The sequence below is a fragment of the Calidris pugnax genome, unplaced genomic scaffold, assembly GCF_001431845.1.
Source record: "Calidris pugnax isolate Ruff unplaced genomic scaffold, ASM143184v1 scaffold56, whole genome shotgun sequence".
Lineage (NCBI taxonomy): Eukaryota > Metazoa > Chordata > Aves > Charadriiformes > Scolopacidae > Calidris > Calidris pugnax.
Window position 1 is genome coordinate 16,539,142 of NW_015090839.1, and position 13,385 is coordinate 16,552,526.

Here is a 13,385-nt window from a genome sequence, read left to right on the forward strand (position 1 = left end):
AATGCATCCCACTGTGTAAAAAGCACAGGCTCCACACTCCCATCACAACCAGAACACACCTCTGTGAACAGCATTTTTGTAGTATGAACACCAGCTTAAAAGTATGTGATGATCATTAATAAGACAGACCAATAATAATTTTCATCTCAAAACCTTCCAGATTAGTTGATGTAAGTAGGGGGGTGGTGTGAACAAAGGAAAAGAATTAAAGGGGATAATTACCATATTTTCTCAGGGGAAAAAAAAAAGCCTTTTGATTTCAGTAAAAGAAGGAGAATGACATGGGGCTGCACGGAAAAGGGGAAGGGAGAACTGGAGTACCTAAAAATAACTGGAATTACATAGTCGTTGCTTGAAATATGTATGTAAACTGACTTGTTGAGTTACCCCCAACAATCCCATAACAATACATATTTGCAATACACATGTTATTGTAACGAGTTTAAGATACACAGACTTGCCTTTTTTATTTTCTTAAAAGGCACAGCTTCCAGACCCCATCTAGTGGTGTGAGTGCCTTACAACAGCCTCATTAATCAAGACCACAGTTAAGCTTTTCAGTGCACTGTTTTTAAAAATGAAAGAGTTGGCTTCAGTTTAACATCCACCTGAAAGATGGCAATACTCACACGTTCTAAAAATAGAAAAATAAAATTTCCAGAATCGCTAGTCAACTTGCAATCATGCTGGATTTATATTCGTTCTATTTTAAAAATGCTTCATATGCTATTTTTGAGGATCCATTCCACATTCAGATCTTATTAGTATACTGGGGGAGAAGAGGAGAATCTCAATTGCTGCACTAAATCCAAGACAGAAGAGATATCAAGCTGTGAATGAACTTCGGAAGAAACAAAATGAATCCGCCTCTGTATCCTGACTCAGTCAGGAAGACTAATCAAATTACAACTATTTGAAGTGAGCTAAACTTTTCACAATTCAGAGCTGTCTCTAAATTTCCCCACACATGCCAAGAAATGCAGGCTTTTCAATTACCTTCTCCACTGTAGTAGACAAGCATAAAGCACTCCCAGCTTCCCATCAGCAATTTCACAGTATATGAGTAAAATCTACTCATAATCAAGACTTTTTTCTTACCCTAAAAATATTTTATTTTTAATTTCTAGAGGTGTTTAGTGTTGCCTGTCCAAAGAAGCAGAAAAAAACAACTCTCCTGGCTGGAGGCATGTAACAGCAAGCTAGAAGACAAATTCTCCTATAACCCAATTGGAGATGAGCTGTCTATTTTGGAAAAATATACTCTGGTGTAAAAATCCACAGATTTTTCCAGATAAATAAGGAGATGCAGTTCATTTGTTTGTGACAAGCAGTGGAATATATATCTGAATTCTCTAACCTACTAGTATATCACTACTCCATTCAAGATACTGAAAATTCAGAGCTATTAATTTAAAACTGCATAATTAGCCATATTCCACTGAGTGCCATACAAGTTTAGAAGTTAACAGCAAATCACCCCTTTTCTGACAGTGCATCATCAAACTGAACAAAGTAAAACTATACCTCAACCTGAGGAGTCTCTGTTGATTAAAACCAGAAGTTCAGCATTAAACCTGATCCCCTTCAAATAAGTGAAGGTCACCTGAATGCTGTGGGCTTATCAGACCCCACCTGTGTCTGTAAAGAGTATTACTGCATCGGTGCTGCTGGCTGTAATACACGTTATGTGAAGGTATTGCTAGCTACAGTACTGCTATTTGCCACAATTAGTTAGTCTTCAGAATTCTAGGCTTTCCATTTGTGTTCTGGATTTCGCAGGGGAGCAGCAGGATTCCCCAAAACAGTCTCCAGTTATGAAGCAAACCAAGTAGTGGCTGTGTCAGTTTAATTCTGCTTCTACTGACAGAGAACAGGACAGTAGTCGGGGTAAATGAGTTTGACATGAAGTGTTATACTAGCAGCAAATTATTAACTACATATCACCATTTCACCTTCCCCATGTTGGAGGAGCGCTGCAGCCCTGCTTAACCCACTGGTAGGTACGATTTTGGCAATCCACAGCAAACATCTAAAAGCACCTACACTTCTTCCCCTTCTTTCTACCCATTCAACTGCTAATCAAAATCCCACTACCACACACCATGACAAAACAAGACAAGACATCACCCGATCTAGCCACTTCTGCTAGCACCACGGGAAGAACAATAGGACTGGAAAACCTCCCATGATGGCCACAATATCATGAAGGATAACATCAACACTGAAGGAAAGCAGGAATTTCCATTGACAGCTTACAGCATAAAATAAAGTCCCTCACAAGTGAGCTTCATGCACAGCAAAGAAATAAAAAGGTAGGCTAGGGAAGGAATAGACTGATGTAGCAATTTTATATTGTAGTTATATGTTATGTTATTCAACAATCCCAGCACATTAATCCTTCTACGTCACGTCCCCCAAAAGTCTCTATTCCCTCACCCTTCCTATAACTCAGGAAGTGTCACATTTTCTTGGATACCGATGACAGTATAAAATCAAGCTACAAACCCGTAGAGAAGCAAGGATTTCCACCATTAGCAGACTTTTTGGCAATGAGAAAAGCAGCTGATGCAGTAGCGCTTCTTTGCTGTGCTAGTGTTCTGGCACGCAAGTTACACAGGCAGCTTCCTGTTTATCCCTAGATTACAGAGAACTTCAGGGCTGTTTAATCCATTCTGCCTATAAAATTAATGCTTTTGGCACACACCCTACCTGAAACTACACTTTGTGTCCTTTATTACTAATAAGAATACAGAAAATATACACAAACTTCCTCACATACCAACTTCAGTTCTATGTCAAGTTTACCACAAGTGCTTACAGCATTATGTGGATTACTTCATCCTTAACAACAAAACTTCTTTTTTTCCTGACAATTAACTTCAGAGTGTATCTTCCCCAGAAGAGACTGTAACAAACTAAAACCCACAGACGAAAATCTAAATTCTGGCTTCTATTTCCTTACTGCAGCATGGATCCTATCTTCACTGATCCACAATTTAATAAAATTGTTTCCTTATAAGACAAAGTAAATTGGCTCCAAACACGTTGATTTAAAAATCAAGTTCCATATTTCTAGATTAACAAACCAGATCTACAGATACCAGAGGGAGTTTCCACAAATGCTCTGTTACTTTACTAAAGACTAAAATTCCTGTTCTGATTTATTTAAAGCTGAGGGACTCTGGCGTTGGAAGCCCACTCGCAGGACACAGCTCTTCCCCGAGAGCTCCCTGGGAGGAACTGCAATGGCAGCAAAGTGCTTCGGGCTGTTTTCTTTCCCTCAGCCAAGCAAACCCTTCTGCACCACCTTTTGGGCACACCTCTGATCAAGCAAAGGAGGAAAGCTGATGGCTCTCCCAGGAAAGTGGCAGCTGAGAGCATCACCTGCAATCATTTAGGCTCCAGCTTGCTCAGCCCAAGGCAGGAAGGATGTGCCTGTTTCACACAACGCAACACACCCAGTGGGTGCAAATGCTTTAAATTCAGTGCTTAAGGGAACAACTCACAGCATATGCACTGTGTCCAGCTGTACAATAAGGGTGTTTTCCCTATGCATGGAAAAAGTCGTGTGACGTATACACCTAGGAATTTCAGCACTGTAGTTGCAAGGTATGATGTTTAACCATCACCATTTAGTTTTTTAATTGGAAAAATTTACTTTCATCAGATTAGGATCAGAGATAGGGTAGCTCTTGGCCATCAGATGTAAGCATACAAGCTTCTACCAAATGAAATTGTGCAAGGCCTTCAAGATGTCACAGAGGTTATAACGTAAAGGCACCCTTTCCCCTCCCATCAGTCAAAAATTGACTGTAGAATTCAGATTTGTCAGAGGTAATTAAGTCTTTCGTACTGGTACTAAACCTGGAGAAATATGAATTACTTGCCAAGAAGCAGTACCAATTTAATTTTGTTATAGCTATTTTATACTTGAGATTAGAAAGAACAATGCCACAATACAGCTAAAAATGTGTGAGCACGGACTATTATCCCATACACACACAGTAGCCCCTAACAAGCTCACATCAAGCACTTTGCCTTGTGATTAAGACTGAGGCAGAAGGCAGGATAGCACCTAGACAAGATCATCTGAGTTTCCATGACCTTATAGATGCTACCACCCCAAGAAATAGCTCACCAACACTTTTATATATAAACTGAGAAACTTTTGGAGATCAAAGTCTTAGTGAGGATATCTAAAAATAAGAAAAAGGCCCTGTTGCTTCTATTAGAAAGCAGCTGTTAAAATTTGTAAGAGGAAAATTCTTTACTCAAGTAATCTGCTCCTGCATTTATCAGGGTCAGTGCTTGTATCCTGAGTGACACTCCCTCTCTCTGTTCTTGTTAGCCTTGTACAACCTTTCCAGGGATGATCCCATTTCACGTTGCTACTCAAGTGAAAGACGTCATCTAAATTTTGCATCCATATAGGATTTCTATTGACATAAGCTATATCAGTCCACCAACATAATTCCTTTTACATTCACACTCTGAGGAAAAAATGTCTGAAAAGAGAAATGTTTGGTGTAACTCCCTTTCAAAAACAAGACCAATGCAATCTGCAGAAGTTCTTAAACTACAAAATTGAGGTAGAAGCTGAAAAACAAAGAATACTGCAAAACCAGTATGAGGCCAGCTGGCTTGGCAAGAGGAAGCCAACATTGTCCATATTAGTTCACAAGAAAAAAACAGACATAAACTGAAGTTAAAATACCAGAAATTTTATGGGAAAAAAAAAAAACCCAAACCCAAGAAACATGTTTTGTAAGAACAAAATAACCCTAATGTCATGTATTTCTCTCCCTCTATCCAGTAAATGTTGACATTAATTTGATGTTAGAAAGTCATTAAGAGCCAGACATAAGGAGTTTGACAAGGATAAGAGCATATAGCTTAGGCAACTTCCTAACTCCTTCCCAGTTAAGTTTTATCAAACCTAAGTTTAATAGCAGACTGTAGAAGAGCTGCCAACAAGGGCTCTGGCAAACTTTACAAAATGTGAGCTCTGGAGCCACCAGCATGAGTTTGCAAATTTTTATTTAAGCTTAAAAACAAAAATCAATTCAAATCATTAATGTTTACAATGTAAGAATAATAAATCCTCCTGAAACCATAATTTGGTTGCTATTGTAATGGATGTCTAAACATTTTAGATTTCTTTTTAAGCCAGTTATAATTATCTCTGTATGAGATCGCTTTTAGTGTCTGTACAGCACAAACCCAATAAGAGTATTTAGTGATATGCACTTCTAGGTATTCCAAGAAATTCACCATTAAGGGGAGAGTCAAGTGTACACTATGAAAGATTTTAAATAGCTGAGGCTACTGCACTGTAAAAGTACCACCTGTTTTCCTCTCTTTTTACTTTTTTGAAATTATTGTTTCTACACTTACACTTGTAACTGGAAATACGTAAACACAAAAGTTGGGGGGGGTGGGAGAAACATTTACTTGAGGTGCTCAAATTTTTTTCTGATTATTATGATAAAAAACGGAAATTACTTTCAAAATCTGAAAGATTGAAAAAGGCTTCAACAGAAGTGTAATCTCTCATGCATGTGAAACTCTGGTATCAGACGTTGCATACATCCACTTTAAAACCCAGTCTGACCACACTTCAAGCTGCAAACTTACTCTCTTTTCATTTGTCTAAAGACCTATGCAAATCTCGAAGCACATTATGCAGCCAAACTGATTATCCAGGTGTTTAGGAAGTCATATAAAACAATTAAGCATTGAGTAAAAAGCTCCCTCGACCATAATCTCTGGTCAGCCACTGAAAACTTAGCTGGGCAGAATAAACAAACTGTAAACCAAGCAGTGTCCACCATGGCTTCTGCCAGTATTAGCAAGTCAGTGCTAAATATAATGATGCAAACTTGACACAACAATATGAGTTCATCCGCAGTGGTGAGGCCAGAGAGGCTTCCAAAAAATCACTTACCTTAACATTGAAGACCTAGCCCCCTTTTAAATCAGAGTGTACGTATGAAGAAGAATGTTAATTTTGCAAAATAACTGAATTCAGCATTACTAACATTGCTGTTAACTTTGTTCTGCTTCTTTTCTTACCATCGTATGTTCCGACTTAAAAATAAAAGAAAGAATAGTGGCATGCCATCACCTCTCAAGGGAAGGAGATAGCACAGCATAAAACAAGGCTAATAAGGACAGCCAAATCTTACCTCTGAGGTTTACGAATATCCCAGAGTCCCACACCCTCCTTAGAGTTGGCAGTAGCCAGTAATCTGGGTTCTACTGGATTAAACATCACGCTGTGAAAGGCTGATGGGTAGTGTGCCAAGCAGAAGGGCTCTGTGGAAAAAATTAACATTTCAGACATAAGAACAAACAATACATACAACTGTTCAATGCAGTGAGTTTGGCAGCTTAACATGGAAACAGCATAACAAGATCTGAAGATACAGAGACATGTTCAAACTATTTCTCAAGCTGACACATCCAAAGCAATATAAAAAAAGTGAGGTTTTAAAATCCACCCACGTGTACATTAACTTTGTCTAAATATGGAAAAGGACACACACTGGATTTCAAGACGCTTGCTTATGGAAGGTTATCAGAGTTTAAAACTAGCCACTTAAAGATCAAGTACATGAATCTTCTTAAGGTTCATGACCAAGCGGTCACCTAATAAGGACTACATACAAGGGGGCTTCTGAAAGTTTCCAAACAATATGTACCTGGAAGCTTTTACAGCCATTGACAATCACCCAAACTGTAAATGTAGCAGCAACTGCTTACATAGGAGAATAATACTACAGAAAGTGAAATAAGCCTGTATGGAACTCAGCTCAAAGCAAGCTGCCTACCCTGGGAAGAGAAGCCTGCCACCTGCATAGCAGACAAAAAGGGTGTTCCTCTTGCATAAAAATGTTAACAGTTGGATTTTGCTGTTCACACAGAATTAAGAACTCTCTCCCTCTCATGTCGATTAGTGTAACAAGACTGTGTTTGGCCGCTTCTCTGCCCTATTCATATGGTCAAAATGCTGCCTCCATGAAGAGTGGAGAAAAAGCCTGGACTATCACCCTTCTCTGTACATTTCTGCTAGTTTTATGGCTTTAGGCATAGTCTAATTCTTTTTGTTGTCTGTATGCATGCTGCCACTCTTTCACTCAACTAAGAAACCAGAATAAATGCCTACTTTGAGCCAGGGATTATGCCGGACTTTTCCATTCACTGTTTGCTTTGATGCAACCACTGTGTTGCTCACGTGCTTGGGAGACTCTCTTACTGCCCTTATTTGAGCCACTGTGTACAGGCACCTTTAGCCCCACAAGTGCCTCCAAAGGTACTTCATTTTCTTTCCTCATATCCCTCATAAAACATATAAAATATGATTAACCAGATAACCCTCCCAAATCCTCCATACCTTCTGAAACCACTGCTCATCAAGCAATTGAGACAGAATTAATGTTTACTTGTCCTGCCCCATCTGTATCCTCCTCTTATGCTCTATTAGAAGCTTTTTGACACAGGGTCCTTCCTTTTTAGTGTTCATTTAGCAGTGATCAAAACAAAGGTGTCTGACCTTGGCTGAACCTCCCTGGTGCTATTAATTGTCAAAGGAGGCAGAGGTAAAAGGAAGAACAGGAGCAAACTTTTGTTCTGCCAGCCTGTGCCAAAGCTTTAGAAATTGCTGTTGGTCTGCCAGCAGCTCCAAATGAGGTTTAACACCAAAACTGACCTTCTACGTTTGCATCATCAAATCAGATCCCCGCTGGGACATAAAAGGCTGTGTTATTAAAATGGCAGCCCCCACCGAGAAGCAATGGCCATTAGCTGAGTGGAGATAAAAACATTATCAGATTGCCAAATAAAGGAGCTGTTTTTTAAAAAAACTTTTAATTTGTGTACCTTTGTTTAGTCAAATCATTGTCACTAATTACTGGTGTTTTCCTTCACCCCTTTATTATAAATAGCCTGCCCTGGTACCAGAGTTCTCTTCTAAGATATCAAAAGTGTCCTTTCAGCCTGTCAAATTAAAGAGAGATTACAGGAGTTAAACTAATGAAGCACTAAGTCACTTTAATGAAAAGCAGGGGGATTACTTTTTTATTGTTCTTTATGCTCATTCACAATTGTACTCTTATATACTGGAGTATGAAAATATTTCTAAAGGGGGATGCTCAACACCATCTCTAACAAAAATTAAAAGTGGGTTTATAAAAATTATTGCATAAATCATTCAGCAGCAAAAGACAGGGAGAAACAGAAGGGGAATGAAACTCCTTTTCCAGCTTCTTTTAATGCGCTATTTTAAACCAGGAGGTTATTTCAAAGATTTTAATGAGCTGGCCACTCGGGGTAACTAATTATACTTAAGGCTGGCAGGCATAGCGCCTATTCCCATGATGATACGATTGCAGACAAGGAGATTACCCCACTGAAAAGCATTATATTGTAGTAAACATTGGCAGGGCTCACACACAAATGCTGACTCAGGACTCCTATATAAGTGTGCAAAAGCCCTTTATTTAAAATTCAGAGAACCTAAGACGCTACTCCAAAAAAGCCCCAAATGTACCACAGCCAGCACTTCTTCACTCCATTTTCACTGGTGCAGCCTTCTCAAAGCCTCAGCAACAGTGAAAGCAGTAGCAAGGTTTAATTACAACAAAGAAGGACAAACCTGATTTCATACAATTTCAGAACCTCAGATCAGATGGCACATAGCTTACAATACAGAGAAGCTTCACAGAGATGCATTTAAACAGGCAGTCGCACTGACTGCTGGCATCCACTGTCAGCAACAGGTTGTTCTCCCATCAGAGACAGATCTTTATGGTGTAGAGTTCACAAGAAGGCAATAAAGGACCATTTCACCATTTCTAGTTTGGAAGCCACATCAGTGTCTTGTCTCATCACTTGGATGTTACAAAAACGAACGCATAGGGAGGAAGCGACACTTGGATTTACCAAAGAAAAATTAGTCACATCTGACTAATGTGGTGCCTTTTGTTGATAAAGTAACTGACCTTGTATACAGGGGAAAAGAGGTAGGTCTAATCAGGGCTAATTTCACATGTGGTGTAGTATCAAGTTTAGCTACAGGCAGTTGGGATTAGTAAAGGGAGTTGAATGGGGTAAGAAACTGGCTGAAGGGAAGACAACAGTTCAGTGTAATTGTAAGGGAGCCCAGTGTAATTGTAAGCAAGAGGGAGCCCAATGAGCTCCTCAGAGACTGGTCCAGAGAAGAGACATCATGGATATTTTTATTAAAGCCCGTGACATACATATATCATGTGCACTGTTTTTCAGAATGTTTTAATAAAATTACCAGATGGGAAAGAGATATGGGGGTATCACAATTGCACAAGAGAATCAGAATTCACAGCAAGAATCAGATTACTGAAAATTGAAGGCAGTGCTATTACATTTAATTTTTCTTTATACAAAGGTAATGTTCCTGGGGTAGGGAGGACATCAATAGCAATCTACTCCAAGTATTCTGGTGGAATTTGTCAAGAAAGATCTAATTCTGGTTAGTCGTGGTCAATGATACTAGAGGGTCTAAAAGATTCCTAGGAGACTAGAAAACACATCTTGTTTCACCTTTCATTTCCTCATCAAGAAGACACAGAATCTCAGTCTAGAAAAATTACCAAATTCACTAGGTATAGAAAAAGCTAATTCAGTTAAACAGCAACTTTGACACAATAGTAAATGTGGACAAATTGTCACAAAATACATAAGCTGCATTTCAGTGCCATAAACAACTTTTCTGTAAGACCAATAGAAATGATGAGTTAAGGCAATTGCATTTAATCAGCTTATAAAAAAAGATGAAAGTTTATTTTAGCTATGAAGGAAGGGAAACAAATTCTGTACTCCTGCAGATTGCACAGTTCTAATTTGTCAGCTTTGTGTTCTTTAGGATGGGATAAGCTCACAAGTTCATTTACTAAAGCATTACTTAAGAATTCATATACTGCAATTCAATTACTGAAGTATTCCTCTCCAAATTTACGTAACTACAATTCTAAACTGAGATTCTTCAGCCTTAAAACTGCAGCTGTAAAAACACAGATTGCAGTGTTTTGAGAAGCTGCAGGTTTGTTACATAAAACAGCCATATTCAATTTTGTTTTACAAAACAAAGATTGAAGTAGTAATTCAACTTCCCTGTTATCACATACAGGCTCTAATTTTCCATACAACCAGAAAACATTATGCATAAGAACAATTCTCAGCGTCACTGGGAAGTATATAAACAGCTTTGGAAAATTATTCAGACCAAAATAACAGCTTTCTAAATGTCCAAAATTTTTTTATCCCAAGCTAGAGACAAAACAAAACAAAACAATACTCCACATTCCTAATTGACTTCAAGTTTAGCAAGATGTTTTTAGTGGATAAACATGTCCTCTGCTGCTTCTTTACTCAAGTTAGAAACTATTCAGACCAAGTTCTGTGCTAGCGTGCACTGTATGCTGGTACTTTATGAAGTTATTTAAGACCTTGACAATGGACTGTAAAGACCAGGGCTTGCCTACCACTGGCCACAAGAATTATGCCTCGCTGTCACTCCAACACTCCCTGCCCTGATTGCCCCAGAGAAACATCATGTTTTCCTTCCCTGCCTTGCCCAAATTCTTCCAAAATCAATCATCTTTTCCATCTAGAGATCTCACCTCCATGGGAAGACTCTCGGATGTCCCAAATAAGAACCCGGCCATCATCTGATGAACTGGCAAAGATGTTGTCATTTACTGGGCTCACTGAAAGGCCGTACACTGCATCTTCGTGAGCGAACACATCCAAGGTCTCAGTGCTGGAAAAAAGACACACAATATTATCATTCTTCCTTCATTTGCTGTTGTTTTAAAAAGTAAACTACTTACAGCTTTATCTACCTAGTGACAAGGTTTATGCAACTTTGTATGACCCTTGTGTTTAATTAGAGTTAAAAAAAACCCAGAAATCATGTTGCATTAGATTAAGTTTGGAAGGAGGTAATGGGAAAGGGAAAGAGGTCTTGAGACCTGGGAACTAAATATTTACTACTCATGTGAAAAAGAAAACAAGACAGAAGTTAGTTCTTTAATACAAGCTTCTGCATCATCCAAAAGTTCAGTTGAAGCTCACAAAAGAGCAACTTTCCAGCTGGCTTTTTTAATAAGTTTTCTTGGTTTTCCAGGATAGACCAGACTTATATTTTTATCAGGTAGTAAAAGCAGCAAAAAAAGAACATAATAAAAATAAGTCTGCTGGAAGTACCCAGACTTCAGCCATTCTGCAGCTATAAAAAGAAAAAGCCTGTTCTCTCTTCTTTCCCCAACTTTTTAGATCATTTAAAAATGAGGAAACAGTGGCATGGAGAGGCTAAAAGCTAAAATAGTAATACAGAAAATCTGGGGCTTGTTTATTTCTTTAGAGAATACACTTTGTATACAATCCTTATGCCTCATAGAAACTTCACCAAAGAGATCCCACATAAAATCACTGTTTTGCTCACATGACAACTGATATTCTTACTAGCAGATCTACGAACCACTGACTGGCAGATCATGGACCACTAACAGAAAGTCCAAAAATGCAGTAATGGAAAAAAAAACATTTAAAAGTATGAAAAAGGTTGATACACCAAGTGTTATCATTCAAGAAGACAGAGCAACTTTCTACAGAAATTAATTAGAATTCAGTGTCAGACTAGTAAGGTTTCTTTCAGAAGATCACACAAATAGCCTTAGAGAAATTAATTCTGTATGCATTACAACTGGACTTAGTATATCTAACACCCCTCTCGCCCCACCGATAACAAAAGCACATTAAAAACGCATACATATCCAAAAGATTTGTTAAAACATCTAAGCGAGACATAGCAGGAAAAAACGTGTTACATAGAAAATTGTCAAGGACTAAGATCTTGTAGAAGCTTGAGAAGTCAGAGCACAATAAACACTGCCATCTAAAATTTTGACATTTCTGCATTTAAGTAAAACAAAAAAGCAACAAAACCAAAACACCAAACAAAAAACCCTCCCAAGCCCAAAACAAACAAAAAGTGCACAAAAAACAGGTACCCAAGAAGCCCCTCAAAATCACAAAAACTCAAACCAAACCAAAACCAAAACAAAACGCACGCCCAAACAACATCATATTCCTGAGAAAGCATTAGAAGAGTAAAACAAATTTACTTGTGCCCATCTCTCTTGTAGAAGATTTATACAAGAAGTAGATACAAAGTGTGATGGAAGGCAGATGTACACTGATCAGTTCAATGCAAAAGGCTTTGGACAAAACTCGCAAGAAATATGTCCAAATTATATTAACCAGGATTCAGGCAACTCAAAAAGATTTAAGGTTTTATATTTCTCTGTTCTTGCATATATCTCTTCCTGCTTTTTCTTTATACTTCAATTTTCTTGAGTTCAAGTTATTTAAATGGTCTTTGCTTAAATCTGTAGAAGAACTCGATTTTCTTGAGTTCAAGTTGTTTAAATGGTCTTTGCTTAAATCTGTAGAAGTTATTAGTACAGGCAAAAATTTAAACTTTACAGTTTTTCTACTTGAAAAGCAGCAAGCTTAAAAGACAGGGTATCTAGAGAACTCCAATCTAATATATTACCACTACTGTATTAATTATATTTTGACTAGCACCCTAATCTTGATATAGCACAACAAAGCCTAATTCCCAATTGCTTTGCATTTTTGGTAAAAAGCAAGTATCAAAATAAATATGCTTCACATTAGTCTGGAGAATCAGGCAGCTGCAGCCAAAGTTTGAAAAGGCAGTTAGGTAGGCCAAGCACTGGCTCTCTTAAATACAAGTCAGGTGAGTGTTTTGAAGCAGTTAGGTAGGCCAAGCACTCTTAAATACAAGTCAGGTGAGTGTTTTGAAAAACCAAACAAAAAGCCCATATGTCCCACAATATTTCTATATGTGCCAAAATAATCTGGCTTGGTATCTACCCAGAACCTACTATGCTGCCTGCAGGACAGCATATGTATTTAATAACCATTCTCTTTCCTAAGGTCAAAACGATGCACAACCCGAGTGCCAAAAAAACCCACCAAAACACATAAATGGGGTGATGGGGAATACTTCATTCCAGATATGAATTTAGATAAATAAAAGGCATGTTTCAGGATTGAAACTGTGCTCTTCTCCCAGACCATTAATTTAAAACAAAAAGTTCCTCCAGTGAGTTGACATTAATGGAGATCTTGAAGAAGTGGAAATACAAACTTTGTATTTACCTTTCAACATCATGGAGTATAACTTGCTCATCATTGCCTATAAAGAGAAATATAAACACTTAAAATCATGTTCCAGTGGTTAAAAAGCAGTATAGTGAAAGAAATAAAAAACAACAAATGTCTTTTTTTTTTTTAATTTTCTATTTCAAAACCAAAACCGA

General features: G+C 38.0%; 1 protein-coding gene across 2 annotated transcripts in view; it reads right to left on the minus strand.

The window, feature by feature from the left end:
* DCAF5 (DDB1 and CUL4 associated factor 5) overlaps positions 1 to 13,385 on the minus strand; it is a 71,872-nt gene that overhangs the window by 48,302 nt on the left and 10,185 nt on the right. Inside the window, exons 3-5 of one of the 2 annotated variants that reach the window (XM_014941966.1) lie at positions 13,225 to 13,261; positions 10,656 to 10,795; positions 6,186 to 6,315 (exon numbers count right to left, since the gene is read on the minus strand). In XM_014941966.1, coding sequence (XP_014797452.1) covers positions 6,186 to 6,315; positions 10,656 to 10,795; positions 13,225 to 13,261 — 307 coding nt within the window. The remainder of the gene's footprint in view (positions 1 to 6,185; positions 6,316 to 10,655; positions 10,796 to 13,224; positions 13,262 to 13,385) is intronic. The other variant, XM_014941965.1, reaches the window with a different exon arrangement.